At 36.0% G+C, this 19,712-nt stretch overlaps 1 protein-coding gene across 33 annotated transcripts in view; it reads right to left on the reverse strand.

The window, feature by feature from the left end:
- ZFAND6 (zinc finger AN1-type containing 6) overlaps positions 1-19,712 on the reverse strand; it is an 80,997-nt gene that overhangs the window by 4,382 nt on the left and 56,903 nt on the right. For 9 of the 33 annotated variants that reach the window (XM_070572803.1, XM_070572763.1, XM_070572823.1 and 6 more), the window contains 4 exons: positions 17,616-17,739; positions 9,649-9,819; positions 8,305-8,413; positions 7,316-7,416 (listed from right to left, as the gene is read on the reverse strand). In XM_070572803.1, the coding sequence (XP_070428904.1) occupies positions 7,316-7,416; positions 8,305-8,413; positions 9,649-9,802 (364 nt within the window). In that variant the 5' untranslated portion in view covers positions 9,803-9,819; positions 17,616-17,739. Of the gene's footprint in view, positions 1-1,237; positions 1,283-7,315; positions 7,417-8,304; positions 8,414-9,648; positions 9,820-17,615; positions 17,740-19,712 lie in introns of all 33 variants that reach the window. The other 24 variants (XM_070572668.1, XM_070572693.1, XM_070572705.1 and 21 more) reach the window with 3 other exon arrangements.

Here is a 19,712-nt window from a genome sequence, read left to right on the forward strand (position 1 = left end):
TACTGCACCTAAACATTCTGAAGCTAGATGGGAGACAGTTCTACTAATATAAACATTTTATTTTTGAAACAGAATATGGACACGTAAAACCTTTTATTTTTAATAAATATCTCTAGAATGTAAGCTCCATGAGGCAGGGGCTGAATGTCTTGTTTATTGCTTTTTATCCCCAGCCCCTAGAACAGTATCAGATAAGGTTTAGCTTTGTGTAAAGAGCTCAAAAATAGTTTAACCTGAAATCAGGAAAGCTACTATATTTATTGTCTTTGAAATCTATAAGCCATAATGTCTAACCTGTTTTCCCAAGAGAGTCTGATATTCAAATAAGCAAATATAAATAATGCTTTAATGGCAGTAACAACGCTACCACAAGATTACAATTTTAACGAAACTGGCTGTAACCACTGAGACACAAACTTTGAATGGTATCTGGAAATGGAGAAGCGTGGAAATACATTTATCTGCTATGCATAGAAATGCTACTGCATACCTCAACAAAGACATTTCACAGTATGAACCCCAGAGATCCGCCCAAGGGAAAAGGTTTCTTTTTAACTAAGGCAAATGCACAACCTTTAAACTTAGGGATCAGTTAAACATTGGCAATGTAAATGCTTTTTTTAAGCTAGGGCTCAAATTTGAGGCTGATCAATGTCCACTATATCCCCATTAGACCAAGGTAACCTCAGCTTACCTTAAACTAGTGGCTGTCAGCCTGAATTTAAACATTCACCAAATGAATTCATGGGCAAGATGACATAGTACTCTGTAAAAGTCTATGATACCCAGAAATTACCCCACTTTCCTGTTTATATATGAGATTTAAGACCAAAGCATGATTTATCAAACTCTAAGTTATGTAAAAGGAAACAATTAAATCTTTTATAAGGGCCGTACATTGGATTAAAGGCCAAAAGATCATAATCTTATTGAACTTGAAGCCAAAATATGGACAGTTTCCTCAGAACTAGGCAGCTTTTCACATTCTGAAATGAGAATTGGAAACAGATCACCTGCTTGTTAATGATTAAGAACAGGCGGCTGCCTATGTTGCATCCACTGGTCCTAAAGGTCTATTTGGGAGGCCAAAGCAATGGCATAAAAGCTGTGAAATAAACTGTATAGCACTTGCTAACTTAATTTTTAATGGGAATCCCAACTAGACAAAGTCTGTTGGCCACTACTTTTAAGATACTTCAAACAACACCAGGCAGGTAAAATTAGTTTAACTACCCACATGGAGGATCACATTCAAGAGGAACAAGGCCCTCTGCTCTGGGTCCTGTAAAAAAAGAAAGAAAGAAAGAAAAAAGTACACAAATATAACAATGAGTACACAAAACTATTTAGCACTATCTTGGTTTGGAGGCATAGTCATACACATGGTAAAAAATAAAACTGAACATAACATGACATTTATAGGTAACCCCCAAACATTACCTTACAGTAGATACAATATCTCTGTCATGTATACCTTCCTCAGAGTCATGACAAGTCTCCTCATTCAAGGATTAGACTAAGCATTTTGAGGGGACTATTTCTGCTCACCATTGTACTCCCAGTGCTGACACAGAACAGCTGTTCAACAGTTACTTATTGAATGAGTGTACACTTTTACAATGATCCATTGCGATAAAATTCATTTCCTTTCTCTGGACCTAATTTTCTTATATGCAAAACAAGAAGTTGGACCAACTGATCTTTAAATTATCCCTAGTTCAAAAATTCTTTACAAAATGAGAAAAACTTAAAACTTCAAGAGAAAAATAAGCCTGTATAGTAGCAGGGTCCAAAAGAAATATAATGAGAGTCACATATTTAATTTTATATTTTTTAGCAGCCATGTTAAAAAGTAAAAATAGATAAAAATATATTACCATATAAAATGTAATCAATATGAAAAATATTTCTGAAATACTTCACATTTTCTTTGGTAATAAGTCTTCAAAACCCAGTGTATATGTTACACTTACAGTGTAACTAGCAAATAAACATGTACTAAATATCTAACTTTGGACTAGCCACATTTCAAGTGCTCAGCAGCTATACGAGGCTAGTGGCCACCATCCTGGACAGGGTAGCTCTGCAGTGAGATCAGTTTTTATTAGCAGCTATCTGGGGGGCAAGAAACTCTTAATCTTCTCAAAAAACAACTTTGTGTCATCTTAAAAACCAAACAAACAAAAAGGAGCCAATCTTCAAAATGGCTCGCTACCTTGACCACTGATAGAAACAAATACCTTAGGGATTTCCTATGATCTGGTTCTAAATCACCTTTCCAGCTTTAGTTCCAACATATACTTGCCAGAACTAGCCACCGCAGCAGCTGTTGTTCTATTTCCCAAATTTCATCTTTTCCTACCTGTATGCTTTTGCTCTCACAATTTTTTCGCCAGCAAAAAAGCCCTCTTCACTATGCCTATCTTTCATATAAACGGAATCATACAGTATGTGGCCTTTTGTACCTGGCTTCCTTTATTTAGCATGTTTTCAAAGTTCATTCATGTTGCTCTATGTATCAGAACTTCATGCCTTTATATGGCTGAGTAACATTCCTCTGTGTGGATATACCATACTTTATTTATCTAATGATCTGCTGATGGCCGTTGAGGTTGTTTCCACATTTTGGTAACTATGAATAATAATGCTATGAAGAGTCTTACACAAGTTTTTGTGTCGACACATATTTTCAATCTCTTGGGAATTCGGAATGGAATTTCTGGGTCATATAGTTACATCTGTTTAACTTTCTGAGTTAACTTTTTAACTGCCAAAGTGTTTCCCAAAGTGGCTGCACAATTTTGCATTCCCTACAACAATGTGTGAGGGTTCAAATTTCTCCACATCCTTAACAACACTTGGCCATTTATATATCTTCTTTGGTGAAACGTCTATTCAAATCTTTTATCCTTTTAAAAATTGGGTTGTCTTTTTATTGTTGAATTGTAATTTTTTTTTATATATTCTTACCACATATATGATTTATAAATTCTTTTTCCCATTCTGTGGGTTGTCTTTTCACTCTCTTAATCATGTCCTTGGAAGCAAAAGTAAGTTTTTAATTTTGATGTAGTTTAATTTATCTATCTTTTCTTTGGCTGCTTGTGCTTTTTAGGTGTCATATCTAAGAAACAATTGCCTAATTGCCTAATTGAAGGTCATGAAGATTTACACCTGTTATCATTTGAAAGTTTTATAGTGTTAGCTCTTACATTTAGGTGTCTGAAGTATTCTGGGTAGCTTTTTGTATATGGTATGAGGGAGGGGTACAAATTCATTCCTTTAAACGTTTCAGCATTGGGGCCAGCCCTGTGGCCAAGTGGTTAAGTTCATGCGCTACACTTTGGTGGCACAGGTTTGCTGGTTTGGATTCTGTGCCCAGCCCTACACACTGCTCATCAAGCCATGCTGTGGCGGCATCCCAGATAGAAGAACTAGAATGACCTACAACTAGGATAAACTCCTATGTACTGGGGCTTTGGGGTGAAAAAAAAAGAAGATTGGCAACAGATGTTTTCTCACCAAAAAAAGCATACTTAAAAACAAAAAAAGGTAACAATCTAAAAAAAAAAGTCCCAGCATCATTTGTTGAAAAGACTATTCTTTCCCTATTGAATGATCTTGGCACCCTTGTTGAAAATCAACTGCCCGCAAAAAGTAGGAGTGTATTTCTGGACTCTCAATTCTATTCCTTGATCTGTGTAACTAGCTTCATGCTAGTACCACGTTGGCTTGATTACTGTAGCTTGTATTCAAGTTCTGAAGTTGGGAATTGTTAGTCCTCCTCCAACTTTGTTCTACCTTGTCAAGACTGTTTTGGCTGTTCTCACCCACTCGTTAAAATCAGAACAAATCTCGAATTTTTAATCTGGACAGCTTTCCTAAATTAGTCCAAAGGGACTGTTTCTGATTGTTCTGAACCACTGATTTGACAATTCAACTCTGTATAAAGTGAGGAACCCTCAGAGCTGAAAAGAGTCTGAGAATTATAGTTCACTCTGCCACTCAGGGCAGCAATCCCCTCTACATTGTTCCTGACAATAACTCTAGCTTTCCAGAATGTTTCAGTGATGGAGAGCTTACCACCTTAGTATGTGATTTCATACTACTGTTGGAAAGCTTCAAGATTCTCTTATCCTAAGCCTCCTAGAACTCCCAAGTCACTGTTGCATTATAAAGAATAAGAACATCCTTTGTAGTTTACAAAGCTCATTTTACCTCCATTATTGTACTGACTTCTAATACCCTATAAGGTGGACACGGTTATTATTCTCCTTTAAAAGTAATGAAAACAAGGCTTAGAGTAGTGGGGGGTGTCAAGATATGAAAACAGAACCTCTGAAACCAAATTCCATATTCCTTTTACTATGTTCCAATCTTTGATGGACAGAGAGGTCAACAGAAGTTAAGCATTTTGTTCAATAAGGCAATCAAATATGATAGTTTAGAGCGGACCAAAACACTTAAAAGTTTTTTTTTTTTAAAAGCTAGCTTTTGTGAACTGGAAATCTGACATTCGTAAGTGACACTGTGTAAGTGAGGTACTGCTATTTGTTAAATTAAAAAGCATAATTAAATGAGAAACATGCTGTAATATGCTAAATCCCCAATTAAACATGAGAATAAAATGAAGAATAAAAATTCTTCAGAGCCACGTCTTTGGAGCCACAAGGACAAAATGAAAGCAGTATCACCCACCTGGTGGCAACATATCCTAACTATAAGCAGGATATCTACTGAGAAAAAAGCTACTTCAACGACACTATTCTGAAAAGTCCAATAAAAAATGTTAGGAAATTCTGGCTTAGGCACACAGCTGCTACTCAGGTACCCTCTTCCATCTGGGGTGGTCTTCCTATCTAAATAAATTTCCCTTGAGGGATGCAAATAGAGTAAAAAGGAAGAAAACATATATCTGGGTAGGTTACCAAACCAATTGATCCTACCCTGTGAAGTGAGAGGGGCTGGATGTGGCAATAGGAACACATACATCCACATCCCAGTCCAGGAAGCACCACAACTGTCTAGTAGAAAGAATACTGGCCTACAGTCAGGTGCCTGGGTTCAAGTTCCAGCTCAAACGACCATAGGACTTGAGTCAAAGACTTTGTCTCTGTCTCTTTTCATCCATCTATCAAATAGACGGAAAAAAAATTCTCTGCGTGTGTTCCTAATAAACAGGAAAATCACAAGTACATTTATGAGTTATGAGTGTATGTATATATATATAGACACACATATTTGTGTGCATGTTTATGATAAAAAAGACATTAATTCAATAGTATAAGTAAGATATTTTTTAAAACCAAGCTGTTAAGAGATTTTACATATTGAAAACTAATGCTCTCAAAGTCAGATGAAACTTGCACCTGATTTTTTCAAAGATTCTGCTATGCTGAAATTATGAATGCTGGTTTTTAAAGATACTTAAAAGTTAATACTGGTTTAACCTAAAAGTCATTGAAATCACACATGACAAAAGGAGTCTATAAATTCTTAAAACCCCCTACAACTTTTCCTAACATGGTATCAAGACCACCTTTTGCATTAATGTACTCAGGGCTAGGTGGAGAAAACTATGTTGTTCTTTATTTACCACGAATGGTATAAAAGCATTTCATATTATGATAGTTCACCAATTTATAATCTTCACTCTTTGTCACACTTGTACAATAACTGCTATTGTATCCTTGAGCAGCATACAGTTTTTCACTACCAACATTCTAAAATTTGTTCTATCATAAGACAAAAGTAACATTTTCATGATTAGCAGCCTGTTTCCATTCTTCCTTACTTGGCCATCTCTCAAAACTGCTAAGCAACCCTTGCTTCTTGAAATTCTCCCTTGGCATCTGTAGCCGAAAACTAACCAGGATCTAGATGACTTCTTCCTTTCCCCTTCGCTGACTCATTATCCTACTTGCTCTTCTTGATTTTAAACTCTCGTTTTTCAGCCTGTGCCAAGGATGTCCAAATCTTAGACATAAATACCGATCAAACATTTAAATACCTATTATCTACCTACGATTTCCAATTGAGCTCTTTTAGTTTTGAAATTTGATCACTTCCAACTTACTATATCTAAAATCTTGTCTAACAATATTCCTTTCTTCAGTCTCCTTGTTTAAAGCAATCATATCACTGCCACTGTCATAAAATTGAAAGTTTTAACACCACCCTTGTCTCATTTCCCATGTCCAATGGATAACTACATCTTGGGAATTTTTCTATTTCTACTTTAAAAATATCTCTCATTTCTGCTCTTCCTTAAACTTGTCTTTTTAACTAAAAAATTAATTATTTGCTTATAATATTTATGAATTTATAATAATATGCTGGATGGAGTAGAATACTTATGACCAGGATAGTATATTTTCTTGCTATAGCAAAATCTACAAATAGTAAAATTGTGCTAATCATTTCTTGGGCATGATACCAGAGCAAGGGGAATTACCTAGCTTAACTACATTTAAACTTAAGCAAACTAAAGATTGCCTGATATATCTGTTGCCACCCTGTGACACCATGTACAATGGAAGGTTTCACTGGTCAGAGCATCTTCTCTCTTTAAATCATGCCATAGGCAAAATGACACAATGCTCATCCTTGGGCTTGTCTTTCCAGAATGTCCTTCTTGAATTAACACATTGTTTCTACACACTGGTAGAATATAACTAATTAAGCATAGATTATTTAACAGCCTCCTAAATGCTTCCTCTACTATCTCTGTCCACTAAGAAAGCCTTCATACACATTTTCAAGTCTTCCTAGATCACTTTGATCCACATAATGGAGATATAAAGAGCACAGGCAAGAATAAGAGGCACTATGCCGGAGACACAAGTAATTGAATGTGACTATTGTGCTGTAAGTCACAGATGGGGAAAGAGGGGTGACTGCTAGTCAAGTTAAATAGTCTCTTAGACAATCTGAGTCATAAAACAAGAGATTTCTCTCAAGCCAGCAGCCCCAGTTTGCTTGGAGATGAAGTACTATTTAGATTAAACTGGCCAAAATAGCAAAAGAGAATAGAATACCACCACTCATTCATTTAATTCTATTTCTCAAAGTAAACAAATTCTAAATTTTCTATGTTTATGCCAATGATATAATTATATATGTGAGAAATGACTCCCAACATTTCAGTCAATTAAATACTTGAGAATATAAAATATTCTGCTCACAAAGAAAACAAATAGAAAATTATGTATTTTAGGCAGGTAATTTAAAAAATATACGCAGCTAGGACAGGGCCTGGCCTGTGACACTCGAATGTTAAACAAATGACAAAATACATGCTAGTTCATTTGCAAACCTTGCAGGTCTTCTGTTTCAGGTATTGCTTTGTCCACAGATGTACTGTCCACTTGGGAAGATGCTACAGATTCTGATAAAAGTGACTGACTTGATACAGGGCTAGAAAAGCAAATATATTTATAGATTTTTAAAAGGCGATCTCTATGTATGAATAGTACCTAAAATGACATAAGAAGAGTTCAACATATCTAAGTAGATCAGTAAGACAAGAAGTAACACAAGAGATACTTTTTTATAACTTAGACACAACCATAGAGCTTTGAAACTAGAGACCAATTTGGACCAGAAGTTTATTTCTTTGGAAATAAAGGAAGTGTGCGTGTGTCCTTTGTGTATGAATTCGCTAAATGAAAATAAGCATGCTAAAGATTTGCTTAAGGGACCCTAAAACGAAGTTGTAAATGATATACTGGCATAGCAGAACTGAACATTTCTTATTATGAACTGCAAGAAGGAACTACAGAGTAGAAACTTAATATTTGTTTCCTAACAACAGAATAAAAATGAAACAAATATTTCTGTATTTTCAGGCTTCTAAATGATGTGAATTCAAAGTTAAAAAGGAAAAAATACATTACAATACAAATAAATATGAGTATGACGTCATGATATTGAATAAAGAGAATCTGTGACAAGACTATTTTTTTAATACAAAGTACTAATACTTGCAAAATAAGACTATAATTAGAAGAACTTAACTTCAAAAGGACTTCAGGGATGGGTCAGGATAGATTATGAGGAAGAATAAAGGAAAAGCTGTCTAAAAAGGAAATCTGAGACTTAAAAGACAACCTCCCACCTCCATTCCAATGTAAAAACAATGAAAAGCCCTTTTTAACTTGTCAGCAATAATAATGAGACAGATACAATTTTAGGCCACTTAATTCTAAAGTGACTTTATACAGTTTTCCTTAATAGAATTGATCAAATAAATATAGTCTTTATTTTTCATTAGCTTTCCAATCAAATTCAGAGACTACATCTTACCTTGGCTGCACAGATGAAGACGTAGGGTCTAACGTTGACTGAGCTTCTGGGACACTGTCGTTTGTGCACTGAACTGGTAAAGATTCAGACAGACTACTGACAGAAGTTGCTGTAACAGTACCACATTTCACATTACAGATTCTGTACTCTGGGCAGTCCAACACTTTATCTCAAACAACCAAGATCAATTTTCCACAAAATATAGTAAGGAACATGATGACTTTTAGTTCAAAATTTTTCAATAGTTTTCCAATGAAAAAATGTTAATTTTAAGCAAGAAGGAAACCATATACAAATTGTATATATTAATAAACTAAACTCCTATTTCTCAGGACTCAATATCACGCAAACCCTTTAATTAAAAAAAAAATTTCCAAGTACTAGTGTACAAATGAGTTATTTAAAATAAAAGACAACTTAGCAGTAAGGGAAACAGGTTAAGAATTAAAATCCATGCTCAGCACACTGGGTTATATTATTTTCCATGTTTTTCGTAAGGCAGAAAGATAGCTGATGATTTAATCAAAAAAAGCTTATATTCATCTGATCTCAGCCTTAAGAAAATTTGAAGAAGTTTTGATTAAATGGTTTTAGCTTTTGGCTTAAACATGAAAGCAGTGACGAGAAAGACTCCACACCAAATTTTAAAACTAAGTAACAGCCTGCACTTTCATTAACCACAAAAATCTATACATTTAGGCATTAACCTATACAAAAGTATCCTAGATGAATACTATTAATACTTTACTTTTGTAAAGCTTACAATCCTCAAGATCATTACACAACTACTGAGACAAACGCCCACCTCAATTCCAAGAGAAACCTTTCACACAAAAGGCATAAAGAACTCAAGTGAACTAGGGTTGAACATCCCTTATTCTGAGTCAAATTGCCACATCTCTCCTTTCTAGTGGAGCAAGGCTTTGGCTAAAGTCAGCTGTGGCTATCTATAACCCACTCTGTCCGTCTACAACTATTTTGGCTTCAAAACTCAGATAAAAGAACCAACGTCCTCTTATAGTCCCCACTGCCTTACACCTTACTTTCCAAAATAGCTATACTATATACTTGAAGTATGCCTCGATTTTAATAAGACAATAGAATTCTGTAGCACAGCAAGTAAGACTACAGAATGGATTTATAGTAGTTATTTTCAGTGGGGAAGGATACTCTTATTTCTGTTTCCCTAACACTGAGAATCACAACATGCAATAAAAAATTTTCCTGATATGAATACAGTAATATAACTACAATGTGAGAGCAGAAAAAGGTATATTGGGTACATTGTGCTATCCAAGTGTAACTCAATTATGAATACTACTATGTTTTAACAGAAATACTTACCAGGTGGGCTTATTCTACCATTACTACTATTCTGTCTTTGAAGATGTTCTTTATAACATACTGAACACATGCCATTTGTACGAGGGTTTCCATAAAATCCGCAGCCAGTAGAACAAAGCATAGGCACTTGGCTGTGATTAGTTTCTTGAGCCATGTTCCTCTGTCACACACCTGAAATTTACATATAATTAGCAAAGAACTCAGATACACACTACAATCATACATTATGTAAACTTGCTTTACATAAGAAAGGAAAACCCACATACACTTCCCCCTTAAACCATTCTATGCAGCTGTCTCAAGACCTAGGGCTAAGATAGAGAGAGAAAAAATAAAGACCAAAAGGATACAAACTGAACTTTTATGTCCAACCCACTCTACACAAGCAGGTTTGTACTGGCTCAGAAAGTATAAAGATCTCCTAGAGAGGTATCTGTTCTGAAGACTCCACACTATCAGAATCTTAAGGAAAATCCTTTGAGTCTAGTTCAGTTTGGACTCCTAGTAATAAGAAATATAAGTTTTGCTATATGTTACACTATTAATTTCTAAGCATTTAGACTTTTGCTCAAAGTTCATGTTTTAACTCATATAATTTATTCTGTTTAAAAACCATGTAACATAATATCAACGCTGGTGAAGAAATGGGCAGAATGCTGGTAAAATGAGAAACTGGTTCAACCTTTTTGGAAAGCAACTTAGCAATTCACCTTAAGAGCCTTGTAAAAGACTGCCCTCTGAACTAGTCATTCTCCTACAGGGGTCTTGAATAGAATAACTAGGGTATAGTCAGAAAAGAAAACAAAGGATAATATACAAGATGGGGCTGGTCCAGTGGCCGACTGGTTAAGTTTGCGTGCTCCGCTGCAGGCGGCCCAGTGTTTCATTGGTTTGAATCCTGGGCGCGGACATGGCACTGCTCATCAAACCACGCTGAGGCAGTGTCCCACATGCCACAACTAGAAGGACCCACAACGAAGAATACACAACTATGTACCGGGGGTCTTTGGGGAGAAAAAGGAAAAAAATAAAATCTTTAAAAAAAAAAAGATAATATACAAGAGATGTGCTTCACAGCATACTTATAATGTTGACAAATGTAAAATAACTTAAACATCCAACATTATGAGAATGGATTTTTTCAAAAGTTATGCCGTCATTACAAATATCTTAGGAATACTCCCTGAAGGAGAAAAATGCTGATGTAATGAATGAAAAGACACAATATGAAATGTATATACAATATACTGCCAATTAGGACAAAAAAGAGCATCTATTAATCATCAGAAAGAACAGGAAAGAATATATCCAAGGATGGCAAAGCTAACGGTGACTTTTCCTCTGATTTGTACCTTTTCAGTACTTTTAAAGTCCTCTTAAATGAAGATACTACCTGGCTAATTTGGAACAAATTATTTGTTTATTTATTTTAGGAAGATTAGCCCTGAGCTAACATCTGCTGCCAATCCTCCTCTTTTTTGCTGAGGAAGACTGGCCCTGAGCCAACATCCATGCCCATCTTCCTCTACTTTATATGTGGGACGCCTGCCACAGCATGGCTTGCCAAGCAGTGCCATGTCCGCACCCAGGATCCGAACTGTTGAACCCCAGGCTGCTGAAGCAGAACGTGCGAACTTAACTGCTGCGCCACCGGGCCAGCCCCTATTTTCTAAAAGTATTTAAAATTTAAAAAACTAACAGGACAGAGTAACTGTTTGGAGACCACATGAAGGCAATAATCAATTACAGCAGATGGAAGAACCCCACGTGTCATTTCTCCCATAAAGCAAGTGGTTCTTTGGCATGAACAACATGACAGAATAACAGGTTCTTTGATATAAAAAAAAAACAAAAAACCCTCCTCAATGAAATGAAGGCTACTCCAAAATAAGTTCATGTATGTTTACAGATGAGTCTATGTTCAAAGATCATGAAGGAGGGGGCCAGCCCGGTGGCGCAGCGGTTAAGTTCGCACATTCCGCTTCTCGGCGGCCCGCGGTTCGCTGGTTCGGATCCCGGGTGCGGACATGACACTGCTTGGCAGCCATGCTGTGGTAGGCGTCCCACGTATAAACTAGAGGAAGATGGGCACGGATGTTAGCTCAGAGCCAGGCTTCCTTAGCAAAAAGAGGAGGACTGGCAGTAGTTAGCTAAGGGCTAATCTTCCTCAAAAACAAAAAACCAAAAAAACAAAAAAAACAAAGATCATGAAGGAGAAGACTATCAAAGGAGGACAACGTTTTGCCACTAAAGTCTCCTTGAATTGATAAACACTGAAGGAAAGTATTCACTGTTTACCATTAACAGATATTTTCTTCACCTAAATCATTTGAAAAGACTGTTGTGGGTTGGGGGGGATTTAACGCAAATTTCAGAACCAAGAGCAATAATGCATTTGACCAGATTATAAAACAAAGCAGCAGGCTTAGCATTTGCCTTTAAAATGAAATGTCCTAAAACTGTTCAGAATATTTAGACCTTTAGCCTAGGAATACAATTTGGGAGTTTAAACAAACATCCTTCTTACTCCATGATGGCAAGTCATTTCAGAATTCAATCTTTGCTGCTCTGCTTTATAATACATGACACTTTAGGCACCTCCCTCTCCTTCTGTTCTGCAATATACATATCAAATAAAAAAATAATGATGGGATAGAAAAGCTAACGTTAAACAAAACTTCGTTGATTTTTTTGGCCTACGTTCCTAGAGATAGCGTGTATTTGGTTTTTGCTATCAGGGTAATTGCTCAAGGTCATGGAAGTAGCTAATAAGTGATGGAGCTGCCATGATTCAGTAGAGGTAGTCTGGTTCCAAAGTCCATGTTCTGAATCAGTGATTTTCAAAGTGTGCTCCATGAATCCCTAGGGAGGTCAAAACTGTTTGCACACTAAGGCTAGCTAGTTATCTGCCTTTTTCACCACGCTGACGTACGCACTAGTGGTGCAAAAGCAATGCTGGGTAAAACACCTGGAGCCTTAACAGGGAGCCAAATTAAGACAGTGGCACCAAAATATACTACTAGTCATATTCTTCACCACCACACTCTCACAGTAAAATTATGAATTTTATTAAATCTTGACCGTGAACACACACATCTTGTTAATGTTTTGTGACAAACTGGGAAGTACACAGAATGCATTCCTGTTGCATAAAGTATGATGACTGTTTGAAGAAAAAGTACTTGTGCAACTGTTTGATGCAAGCTGATCAAGTCACCTTTTTCATGGAACACGTTTTTTATTTCAAAGAATGAGTGACAAACTATGGTTATTTAGAGTTGTGTACATGCAGACATTTTCACAAAAATGAATGAAGTCAGTCTGTTAATTCAAGAAAAACAGCTAATCGTATTTATTGGCAAGGACAATATTCAAGTGAAAAAAACCTTGACAAGTAGCTCCAATTTTTAGTTTCTCATAAGATCAGTGGTGATATTAATGATATGTTAGTAGTTGGTACTATATATGAACATTTGGAAGATCTGCAGAAGTCAGTGAACCCAATATTTTCCAAGCGACCAAAGTACAACAGTACAAAAGTACTCATGAACAAAAGATAATTCAAAGCGAAGGATAGGTCAATGAATTTTAAAGTAACAGGACAAAAAGTTTTTATATAGTTTGAGATTCTACACTGCAACTAACCCTTTAAGAAACTACAAATTGTCAAGTTTTGGTGTAATATCAAACAGCAACCTCTATTGTCTGAAAAGGTTATGAAAATACTCCTTCCTTTTCCAACTACATATCTGTATGACACTGTTTTTTCTTTCTAATACTGTAAGAGATTGAATGCAGAGGCAACTATGAGTATCTTGCTGTTGGTTATTAAGCTAGACCTTAAAGAGATTTGCAAAAATGTTAACAATGCCACTTCTCTCACTAAACCATAGGTGGGAAAGGTAATTTTGCATAAACTATTTTTAAATAAATTAATAAATATTTTGTAATTTTTCTCAGCCTTAATTTGAAATATGATAAATACCACTAGATATAACACACATAAACAAAAGTTCTTCAGAGTACTCATTAATTTTAGAGACTATAAAGGTCCTGAAGCCCAAAATTTTAAGATTCCACTGCTGTAAACTATGAGAATCAATGCAGGCAGTTATCACCTCAAGGGAACAAACACTGACTCTTTAAGGGAAGGGAGCACGAAAAAACATTACTCTTTATGTATAAAACACAGATTATATATACATAATACATAATTAGATATATAGTATATCTGTGGAATTAAAATTTTATGAAGGTGGGAGGCTGATTAGGAAAAAAACTGTTTAAAAAGACTCTTTAGCGGGAGGAACAAAGAAAGATTAAGCAACACTGTTCTAAACCACCAACCCATTCTATGCTGCCTATTAATGACATTAAAATGATATAAGAAAAGAAAATTAAAGGAAGTTTCTCCACTGGTACTGATAAATTTTTCAGTATATAACTGGCAATCACAAGCATCCAGAAAAGAGAAATATTCTATTTCTATAAAAACTCAAGTAAATGGTCACAGATTAAAAGCACAATATGACCACCAAGCCTTTAAAGCACAGTACCTGCTATTGAACAATAAGATTAAAATTCAAAAATATGTAACACTAGCAATTTCCCCAAGCCAAACTGCCCTGCGCAGTAGCAAATTAACAATGATTCTTATAAGAGCTTTCCTATTGTAAAAAACTATCATTCAGGCAGACAAAAAACACAAAAGGATTTCACGGGTTACTTAGAAAAGAAAAGAAAAAAAATCAACCTTATTTATTCATCTTTAGACCACTAAATGTACCTTTCCATGAAGATTCAGAAAAAAAACAAAATCATAAAAGGGTATCTTAGTACATCTTAGTGGCAAAGATAGGGTAGCTATGGAGAAACTGGAATTCTTGCTTTCCTCTTGCTACTGGACCTTTTTGTTGGTAAACAATTTGCAGGGCCCATCAGTCTGGCATTCAGGAAGGAAATGAGGGAAGGGAAGAGAATGAGAAGGCAGAACAATTCTTTAATTGCTATATTGTGAGATTATAATGCTACAAAACCAAGGAGGTAAAGAATGAGATTACCAGACATAAACAGAAAAATTGACTATCATGGTATAATAAAAAAGCCTTATGAATTGCAGAGAATTCAGAAAATGTGATTTCTGATTCAATAACATTCATAGTCAATCAAAACCACAACCAATTGCCATCTCTACCCCCTCGGTTAGTACTTAACAGTTATTCAGAATTTACTATGGGCCAAGAACTGTTTTTGTGGTTTATTTATATTATTTCACTTAATTCTCTCCAGAACCCTATGATGTTGGTGCTATTGATATCCTCATTAAAAAAACGAGGAGAGAGACAATCGAGGAGACTTAATAACTTGCTCAAGGTCACATATCTAGTAACCAGTTGAATCAGTCTTTTTCTTTACCTAAAAAACGAAGCGAATGATGTTACCTCATCTTGTCCCTAGCAAATCTGTAATTTTGTGAGCATTCATAAATTCTCACTTTTTTCATTTAAAGACAATTTAAAATTTCATCCATTCAACCTTAAGATATTATGCAGCTTTGGGGGCTGGCCCGTGGCTGAGTGGTTAAGTTTGCATGCTCTGCTTCGGCGGCCCAGGGTTTCGCCGGTTTGAATCCGGGGCGCGGACATGGCACTGCTCATCAAGCCATGCTGAGGCAGCATCACACATGCCACAACTAGAAGGACCCACAACTAAAAATACACATCCATGTACCAGGGGGCTTTGGGGGAGAAAAAGGAAAAAAATAAAATCTTTAAAAAAAACCCGAAAAAAGATACTATGCAGCTTTAATTAGCCTAACCAAGCTCTTCAGAAAATTTATTTTTCCTTTAAGTCTTTTTACCTAAGAAATTCTCATTAGCATAAAAAATTCAAGATCAAATATTGTAAGACTGCAAAGAAAATTCATTAGCAACTATTAAAATCCTGACCAAAAAACAGCAAGGAAGGAATGCAACACAGACAATTGTAACTGCAAATACATGTCAATTAAACCTATTTCCCTCTGCTTCATTCTCTCAAGTCACCAAGTTCCAATAATTTTCATTTTGAAATGTCTCATTCTTTTCTCTTTTCCATTCCAATTCTGATTCTCATCATTTCACACCTGGGTTATTTTAACAGTTTTTTTCTTTCTGTTTTATTGTCCCTCCTAACAATCCATTTATTTAAATTCTCCTAAAACACCCGCTGTTCATCATATTACTTCTGTTTTAGTTATTGTCCCAGAAAGGAGCACTAGACCTAGCATTCATGCTCTACATAATTAACCCAACCAACCCAATTTCCCTACAAAGTATGCTGTGTGAAAAGAAAATGGGCTTGGGGTCAGATCGGCATCCCAGCTTTGCCGTTTTTATTACCAATAAGCGCCTGGACGTGTTACTAAACCTCTTGAAGTGTCAACTTCCTAAGAGGGCACTTGTATCATCTATCTAACCAGATTAAATAAGATAATACAAATAGAAAGCATCTAGACAGTGCCTGGGACATTAGCAGAAACTCAGTTACTGCTCTTACTCTGCTTTTCCTAAAAGCGAGGTCCTTTGCTCCCACCTGTGTGAAACAAATCATACTCATTGCTGGAAACAAGCTGGTAGTTCATGCTGCTCCTTCCTTAGTAAATGCTATGCAATTCTGCACTGTGCCTATAACAATTCTATCTACTTCAGGAATCAGCTTAAATTCTATTTCACCTAGGTCCATTTCTGCCCACCTTGATCTTCTGCTGCTCTGTATTTCTAAAGAATCTGTATGTACCACCTTTTTGGGGCCCCTAAGCTTATCACTACTCAAGTGTTTTACAGGTAAGAGAAGTTATTTCCCAGCTATATTGTAAGTTTCTTCTTCAAATCCCCTTTATGCCTAATATGAATTCCACAAAATATTTTGTTGAATAAACACATTTCATTATTGTTTGAAGTATTGATGTCAGGCAAAAAACAGTTATTTTCCATTGAAAGGGGGAGAAAACAGACTGAACAAAAATGTTTCACCCCACAGTACTCATAAATTCAGCAAGAATGACTAGTAGCCCAAGCCAGTTATAAATGCATATATTTTTTTCATTTCATTGTTTTTCTCCCTCCTCCTAAAAGAAATAGGGAGGAAATATAATTTATAATGACAAGTTAGTCCACAGAAGTTGCAAACTGGCAAATGAGTTAAACCTGATCCATAGCCATGTCTGGTTAGCCAGTAAAGATTAATTTTTTTTAAATTAGTTGTTAGCATTCAAGAAATGGGGAATATCACATAAAAATTCCAGATTTCTTGCTTCTCTTGAAAAATAGCAAGACCTGACAACAGTGGACTCCTGTTCCCAAAATTAAAAGCCATCAACTAGGACCCCTCTCAGACAGAGCCTGTACCTCCAATTCAAGAGCACCTTCACTTTCAGTTACCTGACTAATCTTAGAAGCATCAGAGTTTTTAATTCCTAGCTTAACATTTATGACCTTTTCAATTGGGAATCTTTACTACTAATTTCAAAAAGAGAAAATATACACATGTTGAGTTAAATAAGAATACACACTAAACAGTGAACTAGTACTGCATGCACAAAGTGATAATGCCTACCTTTTTAAATTGCTGGAAAATCATTCAGAATTGGTTAATCTTTGTAATTGTATCAAATAGAGATTCCCAGAAAAGAGCAAGGTAGAATTTATGGTCTATCCTACTATAATTTTTTTTTAATAATAATTGATCAAAAGAAGAATACTCATCCTGGCAGAGATGCTTTAGACTAGTATTTTCTGGTGGCATACAGTAATTTCCCATAGAGTTCTGAGTATCTGGATCTACCAGCTATCACATGAGCAATACATGTAGGTTCTGGGGGTCAAGAACCTTTGCAGAGATGACAAAAAAAATCCAGGAAAGTTCATATAGCAAACAGACCAGAAAGTATAAAACAACATAAAATACTTGGGATGAACGCTACTCACTCTGATAAAAGTATAGGGACTTTGGATTAGGGTTCCTACTGTACTGAGGATGCTCTGTAGTTCTCTCTCTGTATAGTAGTCCCCAGTTCCCTATGTCAGGTTGTCTTTTCTGCTGTTGCTTGGGCTGAAAGACAAAAAGGCGCGAGTCTAGCTAACATGAGAATAACATCTTCGGGGATACTACATATTCTTTCCCAGCAAGTAATTAATTCATCATTTCCAGCGTACTAGGTTATATAAAAATAAAAGACTCCAAAGTTAATTCTAGTAAATACAAACCTCACTTTCCCAGTTACTGCTATAAGGAAAGTTTTCATTGACTAGTATAATCTATCTCACAAAAAGAGGCTACTGTATATTATTTGCAGCTGAAGAAGACAGGTTTTAGAAAAACTCTGATTGGCATTCCCATCTTAGATGGCTCTCATTTGTTCCATTCTGCCCAAACATGCTTAAATCAGGGATTGGCAACAACTTTCCTGTAAATGATCAGACAGGAAATATTTTAGGCTTCACAGGGCATACAGTCTCTGCTATAACCACTCAACTCTGCTGTTGTCATGCAAGAGCAGTCACAGACAATATGTAAACAAATGAGGATGGCTGTGTTCCAATAAAACTATACTTATGACCATTAAAATTTGAATTTCATACAATTTCCACATCAGAAAGTGTCACTGTTTTGATTTTTTCCCCAACCACTTAAAATGCAAAAAACATTCTTAGCTCATGGGCTGAACAAAAACAGATTGTGAGCCAAAAGTCTGCCAACCTCTGGATTAAATAAGCAAATGACTTTAGTGTAATCATCACTACAGATGATGCAGGGAAGCTATGTACACATGGGACTCAAGTATAGGTAGTATTAACTGTTGGATTCTCTCATCCAAAGCTGAATGTAAAGTATTATTTGCTATTGCTAAGCAGCTTCATCTCTTAATTAAGTACATGTTCATCACCCAATAAGGGGAAAGGACTAGAAAAGACAATCTCATCCAAACCTGTATCCCCAGGCCTGGTTTATATGGAGAGTTACAGCTATGACGTAAAAAACGACAGTAATGCTCTTGGTACAAACCTGCCTCTGTTCAGCACATTGTTTTCTTCTCAACAAGGCTAAATGAATCCATGATGTCTTAATAATTATAAAATCATTCAGTAACTAAACCTGGAAGATATCTGTATTCCTGAAACTGATAGGTTTTCTCTGCCCAGTACATTTTCCTTTCTCACTCTTTCAGGTAACAGAATCTCTTTTTCTTGTGTGAGGATATTTCATTTGCTTTGGGCAGGCCTCCTTCTCAGGGCCAGACCGGTCTCAGGAGTGGGCACATGATCCAAGCGTGGGCATGTGACTCACGGGCCAATCAATCAGTCCTCCCTCAATTTTACTGGTACTACTGGGAAAGGAGGCAGACAATGTTCTGGGATTACCAGTTGTGAAGACAATACAATGTAAACCTGGTGCTGCTGGTGGCCATCTTTGCCACAAGGGAGGAAGAGTCCATTCAACAATTAAAATAAGGTAGGCAAAGCCAAAATGGGTAAGGAGGAGAGTGCTAAGACAAAGAGGGGTTGAACTCCTGCGTCCACCTTGCTGAGGACAGATAGCTCCACCCCTTAGACTTCCCAGTTATGTTTATGTGAGACAAATTCTGGTTTTGCTTTAGTTTGGTTTGAGTTTCTATCACCTCCAGTGCAAAGTCCTTAGTAATATTAGAATCAAATGCTAAACATTGCTCTACTAAAACTCTCAAACCTAAGAGAATAATCAATGCATATCAAAATGAAAGATACTCCACGAGTTCAATTGAGATGTCCTACAGCAAAGAAACCTACAAAAGAAACCAATAAATCCCATTCTTTTACTTTTAACATATAAAAGTACACAAGTCACAAATGTAAAGCTTAAATTTTCACAAATTAAACCCAACTGTGTAACTAGCATTCCAATCAAGAAACAGAATATCATCAGTACCCCCCAAAAGCTTCCTCACACTCTTTTCAAGTTATTACCCTTTCCCCCAAGGATAACCACCATGTTGACTTCTAACACCTTACATCAGCTTTTCCTGTTCTTGAACTTTTATAAATGGA

This window comes from Equus przewalskii, chromosome 1 (genome assembly GCF_037783145.1).
Source record: "Equus przewalskii isolate Varuska chromosome 1, EquPr2, whole genome shotgun sequence".
NCBI lineage: Eukaryota > Metazoa > Chordata > Mammalia > Perissodactyla > Equidae > Equus > Equus przewalskii.